The 16,656-nt window shown below is 37.0% G+C and overlaps 1 protein-coding gene across 5 annotated transcripts in view; it reads left to right on the top strand.

Annotated features, from left to right (window-relative positions):
• LRBA (LPS responsive beige-like anchor protein) overlaps window positions 1–16,656 on the top strand; it is a 756,962-nt gene that overhangs the window by 180,171 nt on the left and 560,135 nt on the right. For all 5 annotated transcript variants that reach the window (XM_027513423.1, XM_027513426.1, XM_027513425.1 and 2 more), the window contains exons 29-30: window positions 3,827–3,983; window positions 8,251–8,698. In XM_027513423.1, the coding sequence (XP_027369224.1) occupies window positions 3,827–3,983; window positions 8,251–8,698 (605 nt within the window). The remainder of the gene's footprint in view (window positions 1–3,826; window positions 3,984–8,250; window positions 8,699–16,656) is intronic.

Here is a 16,656-nt window from a genome sequence, read left to right as displayed (position 1 = left end):
AAATTAAAAAATAAAAAAAGTACATGACGAAATGTTGTTTATGGTATTTTTTAAGTATTTTAAAGGTGAAAGATAGGTTTGTTTTAGCTAATTTTGATACATAATATGGCAGAATTTCATGTAGAAATTGTAATGTTGTATAAAAAAGCATAAACATGAAAATTAAAATCATTTGTGATCCTACTCACTTGGATTTGGAGTATTATCGTTAACATTCACTGAACTGTTACTGTGTGTTGAGTACTAGGCTGCTCTATACTACACATAAGTTTTTTAAAAATAAACTTTATAACTTCAGTTTTAATTTTCCTTTCTCTGTTTTAGTGTACTCCTGATTCTTCATGAAGTATGCAATTTGTTAGTAGTAGTTGTTATTAGCTATAGCTAATAGTCTTAAACACTTATTTCATATTAAGCATAGGACTGGATGATTGATAATATATTATCTCCTTTAATTCACACAATACTTGTATGAGAAAGATAGCAGTATTAGCTTAAATTATCTGCTTAAAACCACAAATAGTGATAGGTAAAAGTTGAGTAAGGGCCTAAGGAATCTGATTCTTGAAATTGTCATGTTAACCATACTTCAAATTTTCATCTTAACTAACATCTGTATGTACTTAATTATGCTCCCTCTCTGGATCTCAGGTTTTTGCTTTTTGGTAACTGTATTATTCCTTTTATTAACAAAGCATCACCTTTGTGTTTTTCGAAACCCACTGCCTGTGGTCTACTGTGGAACCAAATATTGCTGCTTCCTTCTCTCCCCATTCTCTTGGAGTAGTTGTTGAGTCTATTGCCCTATAACTTTGTATTTCCTAAAATGAAGTTTAAAAATCTACAATAAGTGAAGTAAGTCTGGCATTAAAATTTTTCTGATGACTTTCCTATAGCATTTAAAATGAAATCAATACACGTTACTCTGCCTCTTATTATATCACAATATTTGGACAGAGAATTAGAGCGTCTCCCATGTCTACCATGTCATTTCTGAAAGTAACAAATAACTTTAATTTTTTTGGTAATTAGAAAAGTGATATAGTCACCTTATAGGACTTTTAGAAAAGAGAAAAGAGCTTATTTCCCAGGCTACATCCAGAGCCTATTCTAGCATAAGCAAACTTTGAAGAAAAAGGAAATTACCTAAGATTAGGGATATAAATAAATCATTACCTAGAGGTTAAGAGCTACGGTTTTTAATCACTCTAATCTGAGTTCAGATTTGCTTTTGCATTCACTGTGTGCCCTTAGGTAAATTACTTAACTTCTGTAGGCCTCATTTTATGTATGTGGGTTAATGACTGTAGCACAGTGCCTGACTCACAGTATGTATTTAATAAATGACAGCTACAGTTGAAAACAAATTTGTTTCGGGAGCTAGGTCTTAAACATAAGGATCTATGCGATATTTCTTATTTGGGCATAAATCAGGCATACCCTGTATACTTCATACTGTAGTTACTAAACACTGAACATGCTAATGGGCTAAATAAAGATTTCAGTTCAGTTCAGTTCATTCACTCAGTCATGTCCAACTCTTTGCGACCCCATGAATCGCAGCACGCCAGGCCACCCTGTCCATTACCAGCTCCCAGAGTTCACGCAAACTCACGTGCATTGAGTTGGTGATGCCATGCAGCCATCTCATCCTCTGTTGTCCCCTTCTCCTGCCCCCAATCCTTCCCAGCATCAGAGTCTTTTCCAATGAGTCAACTCTTTGCATCATCAGTCCTTCCAATGAACACCCAGGACTGATCTCCTTTAGAATGGACTGGTTGGATCTCCTTGCAGTCCAAGGGACTCTCAGGAGTCTTCTCCAACACCACAGTTCAAAACCATCAATTCTTTGGCGCTCAGCTTTCTTCACAGTCCAACTCTCACATCCATACATGACCACTAGAAAAACCATAGCCTAGACTAGACAGATCTTTGTTGAAAAAGTAATGTTTCTGCTTTTCAATATGCTATCTAGGTTGGTCATAACTTTCCTTCCAAGGAGTAAGCGTCTTAATTTCATGGCTGCAATCACCATCTGCAGTGATTTTGGAGCCCAAAAAAATAAAGTCTGACACTGTTTCCACTGTTTCCCCATCTATTTGCCATGAAGTGATGGGATCAGATGCCATGATCTTCGTTTTCTGAATGCTGAGCTTTAAGCCAACTTTTTCACTCTCCTCTTTCACTTTCATCAAGGGGCTTTTTAGTTCCTCTTCACTTTCTGCCATAAGGGTGGTGTCATCTGCATATCTGAGGTTATTAATGTTTCTCCCGGCAATTTTGATTCCAGCTTGTGCTTCCTACAGCCAAGCGTTTCTCATGATGTACTCTGCATATAAGTTAAATAAGCAGGATGACAATATACAGTCTTGACATACTGCTTTTCCTATTTGGAACCAGTCTTTTGTTCCATGTCCAGTTCTAACTGTTGCTTCCTGACCTGCATACAGATTTCTCAAGAGGCAGGTCAGGTGGTCTGGTATTCCCATCTCTTTCAGAATTTTCCACAGTTTATTGTGATCCACACAGTCAAAGGCTTTGGCATAGTCAATAAAGCAGAAATAGATGTTTTTCTGGAACTCTCTTGCTTTTTCGATCATCCAGCGGATGTTGGCAATTTGATCTCTGGTTCCTCTGCCTTTTTTAAAACCAGCTTGAACATTTAGATAGGTAGAAATAATTTATAAAACATTAAGAAGCCCAAGCAAGTTATTTGCCTACATTGTTAATGTTGTTACCATTGGTAGCAGTTATTGTAATAGATGGTAGGATTATGTGGCAGAAGAACATAGGAGTTTCTGGAGAAAAGGGTACATTAAGAAAGGAAAAATGAACATATCTTTTCCATCAAGACTAATAAGGTGTTACAGATGAACCTAAAAACTACCAAAGATTCTTGTCAGATTATAAATACATCTAATAATCCTGTTAAGTGGATATGTTCAGTAGACTCTGAAATTTAATTTTTCTCTGAAATTGTGTCCAAAACTTTTGATAATCATTAATTGGTAACTTTAAAGCGTTATTTGTACCAGTTGTTTCCATTTATTTATCTCCTAGGCAACCATGTTCTTTGTTTTGTTTATCCTAAATTTATCTGCTACTTGAGTTTCAGAATTTGATGGACAAATTTTGACTTTTTCCTTTAGATTCAAATGTATTTTGAAAACTTATCAAAATTCGTGATGTGTGCAATGTTCCTTTGAAAATGGGGAATTTTATTAGGTGAAGCGGTCATTGATATGTATAGGTGATCTGTAGAGCTGAGATGAAGCCTGAACCTCTTTAGAGATCAGCCTGGTTTGTTCTTTTCTTTCTCCAGACACTATATTAAGTCCTAGTCACTTGGTTGTCTATATTCCTTTGAAATACTCTTGAAAAGTTCTTTAGCATCTAGTTCTGTCTCTGATAACCTCACTTTTAATAATCTCAAACATTTGTCTTTTAGGAAAATTGTTATTCTGATTTTCTTAAAACATAATTTAATTCTTATGGTTGGAAGTAAAAATAATGGTTCATATATAATTATAGTTGCTATTTGATTAATCTTATAAAGTATATTAGGACATATCTCTTCAGATTGAGTTACTTAATGTAAAAAAAATGAGCCAGCATTTCTCTCCTGTTTCACAAGCATAAAACTAACATATACAGGCATTTTTTCAAGAGTCTTTGTTCAATTTTTGCTCAGGTGAATTCATTACTATTTTCTATGTATATCGAAAGATTCGTGAATGTGTTTTGTATTTGAATGTTGTCTTGTAAAATAAGATTCGAACATGTTACTTAGTAGTGGCATGGTTAACTCCTTTTATTTTCTCCCCAGGAGGATAGCAAACAAGCACAATTTTTAGCCTTGGCAGTTGTATACTTTATCTCTGTTCTTATGGTCTCGAAGTACAGAGACATTTTGGAACCCCAGAATGAAAGGCATAGCCAGTCTAGAGAAACTGGTAGTGAATGTGGAAATTTGTCACTCCCTGGTAAGTTTCAGTATTTTATTATCTGGCATCCAAAATTCAAGTAAAACATTACCTACTTACGGCAGTTAAAATATTCATCCTGGAATTTAAATCCATTTGTGTATACATTAATGAGAGCATGCAATTAGTTTTATTAATAACGAAGTATTTTAAGGACCCTGTAGTTAATTGCACCTGAGACGTGATTGCTGTTTTAAGTGAGTCATCTAATTAAAAAATAAGTGAGAAAACGTTATGGTTTACGAATAAAGTATTAAACATTTTTAACTCAGCATTTGTTGTGAAGAATAACTTATATTCTCTTATAAGATATATTTGTTTACAAATAAGTGTAATAATTGGCGTTATGTATAATATTAGCTGCCAGTTATAGATGTATAGTTAGAGAAGCAGCTAATATAGGAGTAGCTCCTCCCCAACAGAGGAGATTTCTCTATCCAATCAGTATTCATTTGGTACCTCTTAGGTACTTGTTCATTACTGATGAGCATAAGCAAAAAATCTGCCCTCATGGAGCTTGTATTCCAGGAGAATAAGTAGAAAATGAGTTTATATAATGAAACAAATTGCATAGTATTTTAGAAGAGGTTAAGTCTTAAGACAGTAAAAATTGAGTGGGGAAATATATCAGGAATAACCAGGAGAAAGGGAGTGTGAATTTTCACTCCTAGGAGAATGGGAAATTATTGGAGGGCTTTGAGTACAGGAGTTAGAATTGATGTACGTTATTAAAAAGCAGAATGTGGAATTTTGTTAAGATTACATCGTGTATGGCCAGAAAAAGTGGAGTTTCAGTTATGGAACTGTGTTACAGATTACCTCAGAGCGAAAACTCCCACCTGTTTTAGTCTTGTTATCATGATTCCGTGACTTTGATTCAGATAAGGCACAGTGGTAATAATTCCTGCTCCAAATGATGTTTCTGGGGTTGGAAAGTCTGAGATAACGTTTCTACTCATTTATCTAGCGCCTCAGCTAGAATAGCTCCAAGAGCTAGGGCTGACGGACTAAAGTGACTAGGCTGGGGTTGTGTGGAGGGGACCTTGCTACTCTCAGCTAAATTCCTTTGTTTTACTCCATTAGTTTGGAGGTCCTTTATCTCCTATATGCAGGTCTCTCTACATAATCTTACCAGCAAGGTAGCCAGACTGCTTTCCGAGATGTTCAGGAATTCTGAGAATGCACAAACTCTTAGATCTTCTTAAAGATTGGGTACTGAACTGGCCCATTGTCACTTCTGCCACATGGGTGTAAGTAAGTCAGGCGCTGTGGGAATTTCTTCAAGAGATGGGAATACCAGACCACCTGACCTGACTCCTGAGAGATCTGTATGCAGGTCAAGAAGCAACAGTTAGAACTGGATGTGGAGCAACAGACTGGTTCCAGATAGTGAAAGGAGTACTTCAAGGGTGTATATTATCACCCTGCTTATTTAACTTATATGTAGAGAACATCATGAGAAATGCTGGACTGGATGAAGCACAAGCTGGAATCAAGATTGCCGGGAGAAATATCAATAATCTCAGATATGCAGATGACACCACCCTTATGGCAGAAAGTGAAGCAGGACTAAAGAGCCTCTTGATGAAAGTGAAAGAGGAGAGTGAAAAAGTTGGCTTAAAGCTCAACATTCAGCAAGCTAAGATCATAGTATCTGGTCCCATCACTTCATGGCAAATAGAAGGGGAAACAATGGAAACTGTGACAGACTTTATTTTCTTTGGCTCCAAAATCACTGCAGATGGTGACTGCAGCCATGAAATTAAAAAACACTTACTCCTTGGAAGAAAAGTTATGACCAACCTAGACAGCTTATTAAAAAGCAGAGACATTACCTTGCCAGCAAATGTCCATCTACTCAAGGCTATGGTTTTTCCAGTAGTCATGTAAGGATGTGAGAGTTGGACTATAAAGAAAGCTGAGTGCCGAAGAATTGATGCTTTTGAACTGTGGTTTTGGAGAAGACTCTTGAGAATCCCTTGGACTGCAAGGAGATCCAACCAGTCCATCCTAAAGAAAATCAGTCCTGAATATTCATATATATTCAGATTTTGGAATATTCATTGGAAGGACTGATGCTGAAATTGAAGCTTCAATACTTTGGCCACCTGATGCGAAGAACTGACTCATTGGAGAAGACCCTGATTATGGGAAAGATTGAAGGCAGGAGAAGGGGATGACAGAGGATGAGATGGTTTGATGGCCAACTCAATAGACATTAGTTTGAGTAAACTCCGGGAGTTGGAGATGGACAGGGAGGCTTGGCGTGCTGCAGTCCATGGGGTCACAAAGAGTCGCACATGACTGAACAACTCAACTGAACTGAACTGAAGTCAGGCCTAGTCCATACTCAAGAACTACTCAAGGGGTTGAATTCCAGGAGGCATGACCTAGAGATCCATTAATGTAACAGTCTAACATAACCAGTTAGGAGTATTTTGCAATAATCTAGGCAGGAGGTGATTTGGGTATTGACCTGGGTGGTAACTGTAGGGCTAGTGAGAAGCAGTGAGATTTTGCATATATTCTGATGGTGAGAAAGCAGTATTTAAAAATATTAGGCATGCATATGTGAAATATGGAAGGTAGTCAAGAATAATTATAATGTGCAGTTGGACAGACTGAAGGTGAAACATACTCAGGCAAGGATAAGAAATTTAATTTTTGATATATTGTGTTTGTGATGTCTTTTAGACATATTAAAAAAATGTAAAGTAGGCAGTTACATTCAGTTCAGTTCAGTCACTCAGTCTTGTCTGACTCTTTGCGACCCCATGAATTGCAGCACGCCAGGCCTCCCTGTCCATCACCCACTCCCGGAGTTCACTCAGAGTCATGACCATTGAGTCGGTGATGCCATCCAGCCATCTCATCCTCTGTCGTCCCCTTCTCCTCCTGCCCCCAATCCCTCCCAGCATCAGAGTCTTTTCCAATGAGTCAGCTCTTTGCATGAGGTGGTCAAAGTACTGGAGTTTCAGCTTTAGCATCATTCCTTCCAAAGAAATCCCAGGGCTGATCTCCTTTAGAATGGACTGGTTGGATCTCCTTGCAGTCCAAGGGACTCTCAAGAGACTTCTCCACCACCACAGTTCAAAAGCATCAATTCTTCGGCGCTTAGCCTTCTTCACAGTCCAACTGTCACATCCATACATGATCACAGGAAAAACCATAGCCTTGACTAGACGGACCTTTGTTGGCAAAGTAGTGTTACATACAACAATCTAAATTTGATTGATTGATTGAAATAGTGATATTTAATACTTGGAGAGTGAATGAGACCATTAACGATATAAATGTTGATATAAAAAGTAAAAGGATTAAGAACTGAGTACTAAATTCCACAAAGTTAAGAAATAAGGGAGAAAGAAAAGTGAAGGAAGTAAAGAAGGAATCACAGTAAGGTATGTGAAAAGCTGGAAGAGTGTTACCAGCCTGGAAGGAATAATCAGTTGTTCCTGTTATGTCAAGAGCTGTTAGGTCGAGAATTGCCATTGGATTTAGCAAGATGGAGCATTTTTGTTGAAATGGAATCAACACCTGATTGGAGGGAATGAAAATCAAATAGAAAAGGTGATGTTCCTTGTGGGACTGTCTTTTAAAGCTCATTGAATCATTCATCCATATAGGGTTGGTAACATGTTTTCTAGTAGAAACTATGTCTGAGGTAGAGGTCTTGGGACTCTTATCTCAAAAAATGCCGTGTATAAGGCACAGAAGCCCATACAGCAGATTGTAAGCAATTTTGTGTTGTGTATGTATTATGGCATGAGTAGCAGGAGATGAAGTTGGAGATGAATAGTGATCTGGAAAATACTTACTGGTGGACCTAGTACTTGCCGGGCATTGTTGGAGGCCCAGGCATGGTCACTGGTGCTGGAGGTGAAGTGTTAATGAAGACAAATTCGCTACCCTGATGAAGTTTACATCCTAGCAGACTTATATTATTGAAGAACCTTGAGTATACCCTAAGGATTTTGGACTTTTTCTTGCAGACCAATGGCTTTCAATCTTGTATTGCTACCCATTGGTATGTCATATTCAGTTTGGGGTTTTCTCAGATACTTTGCTAACCTTATTTATTATTACTATTTTATTAAACTATTTCACTATATGTATATTTACTCAGTACATTTTATAGATTAATTTGTTTTAGCCTTTTAAAACATTCTGTATATTTCATAATCTAAAACAATTAGGAGTGAATGTACCTTTTTAAAATTATTTGTAAATCTTTTTTATTTTTACTTTTCTTCTTTTTCTGGGTAAGATGTAGAGGACTCACCAGGAGCATCAAGCCCATTAACTCCAGCATCTGTGGAGGAATCTGAAAGCACATCACCTGCTCCAAGGCGGAACTCAGGCACTGGGGGAGAAACAGCTCCTGGGCTAGGCAGCGGCGCAGACGTGGCTGCTCCTGGAGTGCCTCCGCGCGTCGGTGCCGGTCCCGATGCCGTCAACGAGGCACTGTGCACTCTTTCTTCAGAAGTCAGTAAATCTCAGGAAACCAAAAGTGATGGAGGGAATGAATCGGATAGCAAGGCTGCACCATCAGTTCCAGTTTCAAAAAATGTCAACGTGAAGGACATTCTCCGAAGCTTAGTAAACATACCAGCAGATGGAGTCACTGTGGATCCTGCCCTTCTGCCACCAGCCTGCCTTGGAGCTCTTGGTGATCTCTCTGCTGAACAACCTGTGCAGTTCAGATCTTTTGACAGGTACTATAAATATCTTTTGTATTACTCAGCCATTAAAAAGAATACATTTGAATCAGTTCTAATGAGGTGGATGAAACTGGAGCCTATTATACAGAGTGAAGTAAGCCAGAAAGAAAACACCAATACAGTATACTAACGCATATATATGGAATTTAGAAAGATGGTAACAATAACCCTGTATACAAGACAGCAAAGGAGACACTGATGTATAGAACAGTCTTTTGGACTCTGTGGGAGAGGGAGAGGGTGGGGAGATTTGGGAGAATGGCATTGAAATATGTATAATATCATATATGAAATGAGTCGCCAGTCCAGGTTCGATGCACGATACTGGATGCTTGGGGCTGGTGCACTGGGATGACCCAGAGGGATGGTATGGGGAGGGAGGAGGGAGGAGGGTTCAGGATGGGGAACACATGTATATCTGTGGTGGATTCATTTCGATATATGGCAAAACCAATACAGTATTGTAAAGTTAAAAAATAAAATAAAATAAAAAAAATAGCCTTTTGTTTTAGCATCTTATAAATACATGCATTATAATGGAGTTTAAAGATTAAGCAGGAATTTAACTTTGCTAAATTTTGTAGCTTCAGCATTAAAAAGGGATGTTTTAATCTAGTTTTTAAAAATTATGATATTTTGTTGACGGGTTTGTATATCATTTCATTTTTTAAAAATTAAATTTATTTATTTTAATTGGAGGCTAATTACTTTACAATATTTTAGTGGTTTTTGCCATACATTGACATGAATCAGCCATGGGTATACATGTGTCCCCCAGCCTGAAGCCCCTTCCCACCTCCCTCCCCACCCCACCCCTCAGGGTCATCCCTTGCACTGGCCCTGAGCACCTTGTCTCATGCATTGAACCTGGACTGGCAATCTGTTTCACGTATGATAAAATACATGTTTCAATGCTATTATCAACATAATCATTAAGATTGTTTAAGAATAATGTTAATATTACATTCTGTTCAGCTCAGTTGAGTCACTCAGTCATGTCTGACTCTTTGCGACCCCATGCCTCCCTGTCCATCACCAACTCCCAGAGTTCACCCAAATTCACGTCCATCAAGTCGGTGATGCCATCCAGCCATCTCATCCTCTCTTGTCCCCTTCTTCTCCTGCCCCGAATCCCTCCCAGCATCAGAGTCTTTTCCAATGAGTCAACTCTTTGCATGAGGTGGTCAGAGTATTGGAGTTTCAGCTTCAGCATCAGTCCTTCCAGTGAACACCCAGGACTGATCTCCTTTAGGATGGACTGGTTGGATCTCCTTGTAGTTCAAGGGACTCTCAAGAGTCTTCTCCAATACCACAGTTCAAAAGCATCAATTGTTCAGTGCTCAGCTTTCTTCACAGTCCAACTCTCAAATCCATACATGATTACTGTAAAACCATAGCCTTGACTAGACAGACCTTTGTTGGCAAAGTAATGTCTCTGCTTTTGAATATGCTATCTAGTTTGGTCATAACTTTCCTTCCAAGGAGTAAGAGTCTTTTCATTTCATGGCTGCAATCACCTTCTGCAGTGATTTTGGAGCCCAGAAAAACAAAGTCTGACACTGTTTCCACTGTTTCTCCATCTGTCTGCCATGAAGTGATGGGACCAGATGCCATGGTCTTACCTTTCTGAATGTTGAGCTTTAAGCCAACTTTTTCACTCTCCACTTTCACTTTCATCAAGAGGCTTTTTAGTTCCTCTTCACTTTCTGCCATAAGGGTGGTGTCATCTGCATATCTGAGTTTATTGATATTTCTCCCGGCAATCTTGGTTCCAGCTTGTGCTTCTTCCAGCCCAACGTTTCTCATGATGAACTCTGCATAGAAGTTAAATAAGCAGTTTGACAATATACAGCCTTGACGTACTCCCTTTCCTATTTTGAACCAGTCTGTTGTTCCATGTCCAGTTCTAACTATTGCTTCCTGACCTGCATATAGGTTTCTCAAGAACCCATCTCTTTCAGAATTTTCCACAGTTTATTGTGATCCACACAGTCAAAGGCTTTGGTATAGTCAATAAAGCAGAAATAGATGTTTTTCTGGAACTCTCTTGCTTTTTCGATCATCCAGCGGATGTTGGCAATTTGATCTCTGGTTCCTCTGGTTCCTTTTCTAAAACCAGCTTGAACATCTGGAAGTTCACGGTTCACGTAGTGCTGAAGCCTGGCTTGGAGAATTTTCAGCATTACTTTACTAGCCTGTGAGATGAGTGCAATTGTGCGGTAGTTTGAGCATTCTTTGGCATTGCTTTTCTTTTGGATTGGAATGTAAACTGACTTTTTCAAGTTGGCCTGTGGCCACTGCTGAATTTTCCAACTTTGCTGGCATGTTGAATGCAGCATTTTAACAGCATCATCTTTCAGGATTTGAAATAGCTCAACTAGAATTCCATCCCCTCCACTAGCTTTGTAGTGATGCTTTCTAAGGCCCACTTGACTTCATATTCCAGGATATCTGGCTCTAGGTGAATGATCACACCATCGTGATTATCTTGGTCATGAAGATCTTTTTTGTACAGTTCTTCTATGTATTCCTGTCACCTGTTCTTAATATCTTCTGCTTCTGTTAGGTCCATACCATTTCTGTCCTTTATTGAGCCCATCTTTGCATGAAATATTCCCTTGGTATCTCTAATTTTCTTGAAGAGATTTCTAGTCTTTCCCATTCTGTTGTTTTCCTCTGTTTCTTTTCACTGATAGCTGAGGAAGGCTTTCTTATCACTCCTTGCTATTCTTTGGAACTCTGCATTCAAATGGGTGTATCTTTCCTTTTCTCCTTTGCTTTTTGCTTTTCTTCTTTTCACAGCTGTTTGTAAGGCCTCCCCAGATAGCCATTTTGCTTTTTGCATTTCTTTTTCTTGGGGATGGTCTTGATCCCTGTCTCCTGTATGATGTCACAAACTTCAGTCCATAGTTCATCAGGCACTCTATCAGATCTAGTTCCTTAAATCTATTTCTCACTTCCACTGTATAATCATAAGGCATTTGATTTAGGTCATACCTGAATGGTCTAGTGATTTTCCCTACTTTCTTCAGTTTAAGTCTGAATTTGGCAATAAGGAGTTCATGATCTGAGTCACAGTCAGCTCCCGGCCTTGTTTTTGCTGACTGTTTAGAGCAAGTTGCATATTAAATAATTTTCTTCTTTTGTTTGTTGCAACTTAGAAATCACTTATTCTTCCAGATGGCTATCTTTCACTCCCCTGCTGTCAATATGTGCCAGGCTTTGTGGAGAAAGTGGGAATCTGTGAATTCTGGCAGACTCAGGAATTCATCTAAGTGTCTGTCTTGACAGCTTGAGAGAGCTGACTGTAGATTGCTGATTTTGTTGGTTCTGTTCTAAGAAACCTTCGGCTAATTTACTTGAGATTTTTCTTTATATTAAATTTACGGTAAATTTTCTGAAATTCTCTCTGTAAGACATATATTTGAGTTATTGAATTCTTTTCTTTTATTTTATTTTTAAACTTTACAATATTGACAAGCTCTACCTTATAGAAAAGTTGCCAATTAAAAGAACTTTTACTTTTCCTGAACCTGTTGAGGGGAAATTGATACAGTACTCCATCCTTTTTGAATAGTTTATTGTGTTTTTTTCTGCTATACACAGTAAATTCATCTCAATAAGGAAATTAAGATAGATATCATACTCCCTTCAAATCTTCAAACACATTTCAAGTTTCATTGATTTTTCTCAGCAATGCTCTTTTTAGTAGAAGGATTGAATTCAGAATTGTATACTGTATTTTGTTGTGTCTCTTTATTCTCCTTCATTTTAGAAGAATAGTTCCTTCGTCTTTGCTTAAATTTAATAGCCTCGACCCTTTAGAAGGTGAGAGTCCATAATGTTTTGTGGAGTGTCCCTCAGTTTAGTTTGTCTAATGTTTCCTCGAAATTCGGTTCAATTTAAAGCGTGTTTGGGAGTAGTATCACGGAAGTGGCACTGTTTCTTCCTATTGTGTTCTGTCTAGTGGCACACAGTTTTATCTTGTTACTGATGATATTCATTCAGATCGTTTATTTAAATGGTATTTTCTGGGTTTCTCCTTGGGAAGAGGTACTGTGAAACTGTTATCATCTTCATCAAATGATTTCAATACATTCAATATATGGCCTTAAGATTTCCTGTTTTATAGAATGAATTATCCTGTTCAGTTGTGTTTATCTTGATACTGAAATTGTCTCTTATTTGGCCAGTGGGATTTCCTTCCAGTTGGCTTCTGTTTTCTTTTGACATATTTTCATCATAATTTCCTTCTGTCTGGTTGTTTATTTCATTGTGCCTTCTCTGTATTTCATCTTATCTCTTGATTTTCTACTTCAGACTTGCTGGCACATTAGACATTCAAGCTGGTTAAAATGATTTATATAATTAAGGTGCGCTGAACTCAGGGAATATATAATTTTATTGGAAAATCTTTTTGTCATCACCCTCTGTCATCTTGTTCCTTCTTCCTTCATCTAAAGTTTAGATCAAGTGTCCTAGAATGGTAAGACTGATAGTCTAAATTCCAGGTAAATAACATATTGGTATATGTATGATGTGTTGTTGTAGATACAGTGGTTGCTAGAGTCAGATTTTTTTTTCCTTTTATTCCTTTCTTCCTATTATTTTTTCTTTAATTAGGGTCGTAGGAGTTATATATTGCTTCTGGAAATCAAACACAGCTGTGTGTGAGTTCTGGCTTGATTACTTACTTATTAGTGGATTTGGACAGATTACCTCATCCTCCTGAGTCTCAGTTTCCTGTATGACATTGTGATACTATATGGCTATTAAAGCGGAAAAAAAGCAGAACAATATGTGTTGGTGTGAAATGATATTGACTATATATTGATCTGTAGCACTTAGCATGAAGAAATCTAGAAGTTTAAAAGATTATGCGTAGTCTTATTGAGGGTATATTGTGGAGAGCATCGTGGTTCAGTTTATTTGAGGGAAAATTGGCAGTTAATTAAAGTTTAAAATATGCAAACTTAATTATATCTCTAGAAGTTTATACAGATGTATGCAGGTACAAGATGTTTTCTTCCTGTAAGAGGAATTTCATAATTAAGCTAATACCTGTTGAGCTTTTACCCTGTTAAAGTGTTAAAGTGCATTGTTGTAGATAGGCAGGTAGGTGGGTAGACAGATACTGTTTTTGTTCTTACTTTACAGATGAAGAAACTGAAGCATAGGGAATGTAAAAAAGCAGCTTAAGCTCTTGTGCTAAAGTGGTGGAGCTGAGATTTGAGCCATAGCCAGTGACTCTCTACCCTGTCATTTGGCAGTGCTATGCGAACATGGTTGCAAGTGAAGAACTGGTTACATGTGTTGTTTCCTATGCATATGGTAAATACTCTGCAGCCACTGATGAGAGAGAGAGAAGCACAACACTATGTATTGATGTAAAATGATGTTGAAGATATATTATTAAATGAAAAAGCAGAGTACAGTTTAATTTGGGCTTTAATGGTCTTAAAAAAAAAAATATATATATATATGTTTCCGTATGTCTCAAAAAGTATATGACAAAGTGCAGTGACTATATTTTGAGGTGTAAATGATTAGGTTTTTGAAAAAATTGACAGTATTTATAAACTTGTTTAAATTTGTATTTGTCTTAGACTAAATAATGAGAAAAACTTGAGGGTAGGTTTTTATATTTAATGTATATTTCTAATATAATCAAAGTTGTTTCGTTATAAATTCCCCAATTTTCATGTGTTTTGGCATTTATTTCTTTTTAAATAGTGTAAAAATTTTTTGTGCCTTCATGATACCTTCAGTGAGTAGGTTATGAACCTATTCAGGAAACTGCAAAGGGAATACAATTTTAGAGATTTATTAAAATACAAAACAAAGGGGAATTTGGCAATACTATTTTTCAGGAGGCTATTTGGAGCTTACATGTCTGGTATGCACTTAACATATTGTCTGATGGCAAGCAAACTGCTCTGGTTTCCCCCCCTCTTTTTCAAAGCAAGAGACACCTTTTGAAAAACTTTTCATGCAGCTTTAGACCAAAGGAGTATCTTTGAGAATTTCAAAGCATCCCTCTGATCGTGTATTTATCTCTGGAATGCTGTGTCAGAAATCACAACTCTCCTCATATCTTAAGAATTATCAACTTCCAAGCAATAGCTGGAAAGTTTAGAGTAACAGCTCCATGAGTGGAACCTTGCTGATAGGCTGCCAGGTTGTGGGCCTTTGTGGATGGCAAGGTGTTTGTGTTCATTCCCATGCCAAAATTCCTGCTCTTATCTCACTCAGAGATCCTCTCTGGTGATTAGTGGATACCAGGGATTTATCTTGATAAAGTTCAAGGGCTTTGTCTGGCTTTTCAGCTAGATCCTTAGGGACTAAAGTACTTGGCTTAAAATGCTCTTCTCCTTTAGTGAACTATTTGCATGTTAAAGAAAATAGCGTTTCTGTGAAAGTTTATGATATTTCAAACTGATACAGTTCTGAAATGGAACTTCTGAACCTTAGTGATCTGGAAGAAAATGTTGCTCTCTTTTTGTTGTTACTCAATAAAAAGAAATCTTCAAAAAAGTCTCCCTAGTTCAGGTAAGAAAAAGAAAAGTCAGCAGTGTTTATACTTTCTATCTGTGGAGGCTAAGGAAAGTTACTTCTTTCTCATTTGTAAAATGGGGCTAATAATATGAAGTGCTTACCTCTCGGATTGTTAGTATAAATAATCCCCTCATGGTGGTGGTAGTTTGTTGTAAATGTAAGTAACATAATTCATATATGTCCTTGGCATAGTGCTTTACAGATACTAATTATTAAAGTTGGTGAGTATAAAGAAAAAAAGCTATAATATGTGGAATTTTATACTTTAATATTTCGTTATAACTTGAAAGTTTGGAAAAACAGCTTGCATAATTAAAGGACTTATCTGTCTTCTGATTTTTTTATGCCAGAAAGTTTGAAGTGCTTTTTCTTAAAATTGATGGCATATATCAAAAATTCAGTCAAGGATTTCAGTTTATTTTAAGTAGAACCTCAAGCTGTAGGATGAAAATGATGCCATTTTATTAAAATTTTAAGACAGCCTTTACTAATCCATTTGCTCAGAGGTAAAGAATCTGCTTGTCAAGCAGGAGATACAGCTTTGATCCGTGGGTCGGGAAGATCCCTTGGAGAGGGAAATGGCAACCGACTTCAGTATTCTTGCCTGGAAAATCCCGTGGACAGAGGACCCTGGTGGGCTCCAGTCCATGGGGTCACAAAAGAGCTGGACAGGATTTAGCAACTAAACAACATTCCTAACAGTTTAGAGTCACACTTTATACATGATGAGTATGGCAGCTTAAGTATACCCTGTGTTGAAGATTTTAGTCTTTTACACAGAAAATTTATAGTAATAAAAACAGTAAAGGGAGTGAAAATATGAAATTTGCCTCCTACTTAATGTCCTTCTAAATGAATCTTTGTGACTGAATTTTCTTTGTTTTTATATAGCCCAAAGCTAAAGCATTATTATGTTACTTTCTCAGAGGTGATTTGAAACAATCATTGAATATGGAAATTGATTCATTCTATTTTTCTATTATGTACTAAGGAAATTGCTAAAGAACTCAGTTTTTCTTGAACAGACATATTTTTGTATTTTAGTAGTAGTACATATGTATTAATAATTTTAAATCTTGGAAATCTTTATTCTCATTGCTTATAGATTATAATATAGAATTATGTTTAAATGTTAATATAATTGTGATGGTTGTACAGTTTTTGAATATTCTAAAAACCATTTAATTTTATACTGTATATAAATAAATTGTATGGAATGTGAATTATATCTCAATAAAACTTAAAGGTCAGTATGAGGAACTGGTTCAAATTAGAGGCCCTTGTTTAGATAAACCTAGAATTGTGGGGCAGTTCTGCCATCTACCTTGACAAATTACTTTTCCTTTCTGAACTTTACTTTTTCAGTTTTTTAAATGAAAGTAATAAGTATGTTAGGA

Source organism: Bos indicus x Bos taurus, chromosome 17, assembly GCF_003369695.1.
Source record: "Bos indicus x Bos taurus breed Angus x Brahman F1 hybrid chromosome 17, Bos_hybrid_MaternalHap_v2.0, whole genome shotgun sequence".
NCBI classification, from domain to species: domain Eukaryota; kingdom Metazoa; phylum Chordata; class Mammalia; order Artiodactyla; family Bovidae; genus Bos; species Bos indicus x Bos taurus.
This window is presented reverse-complemented; position numbering and strand designations above follow the sequence as displayed.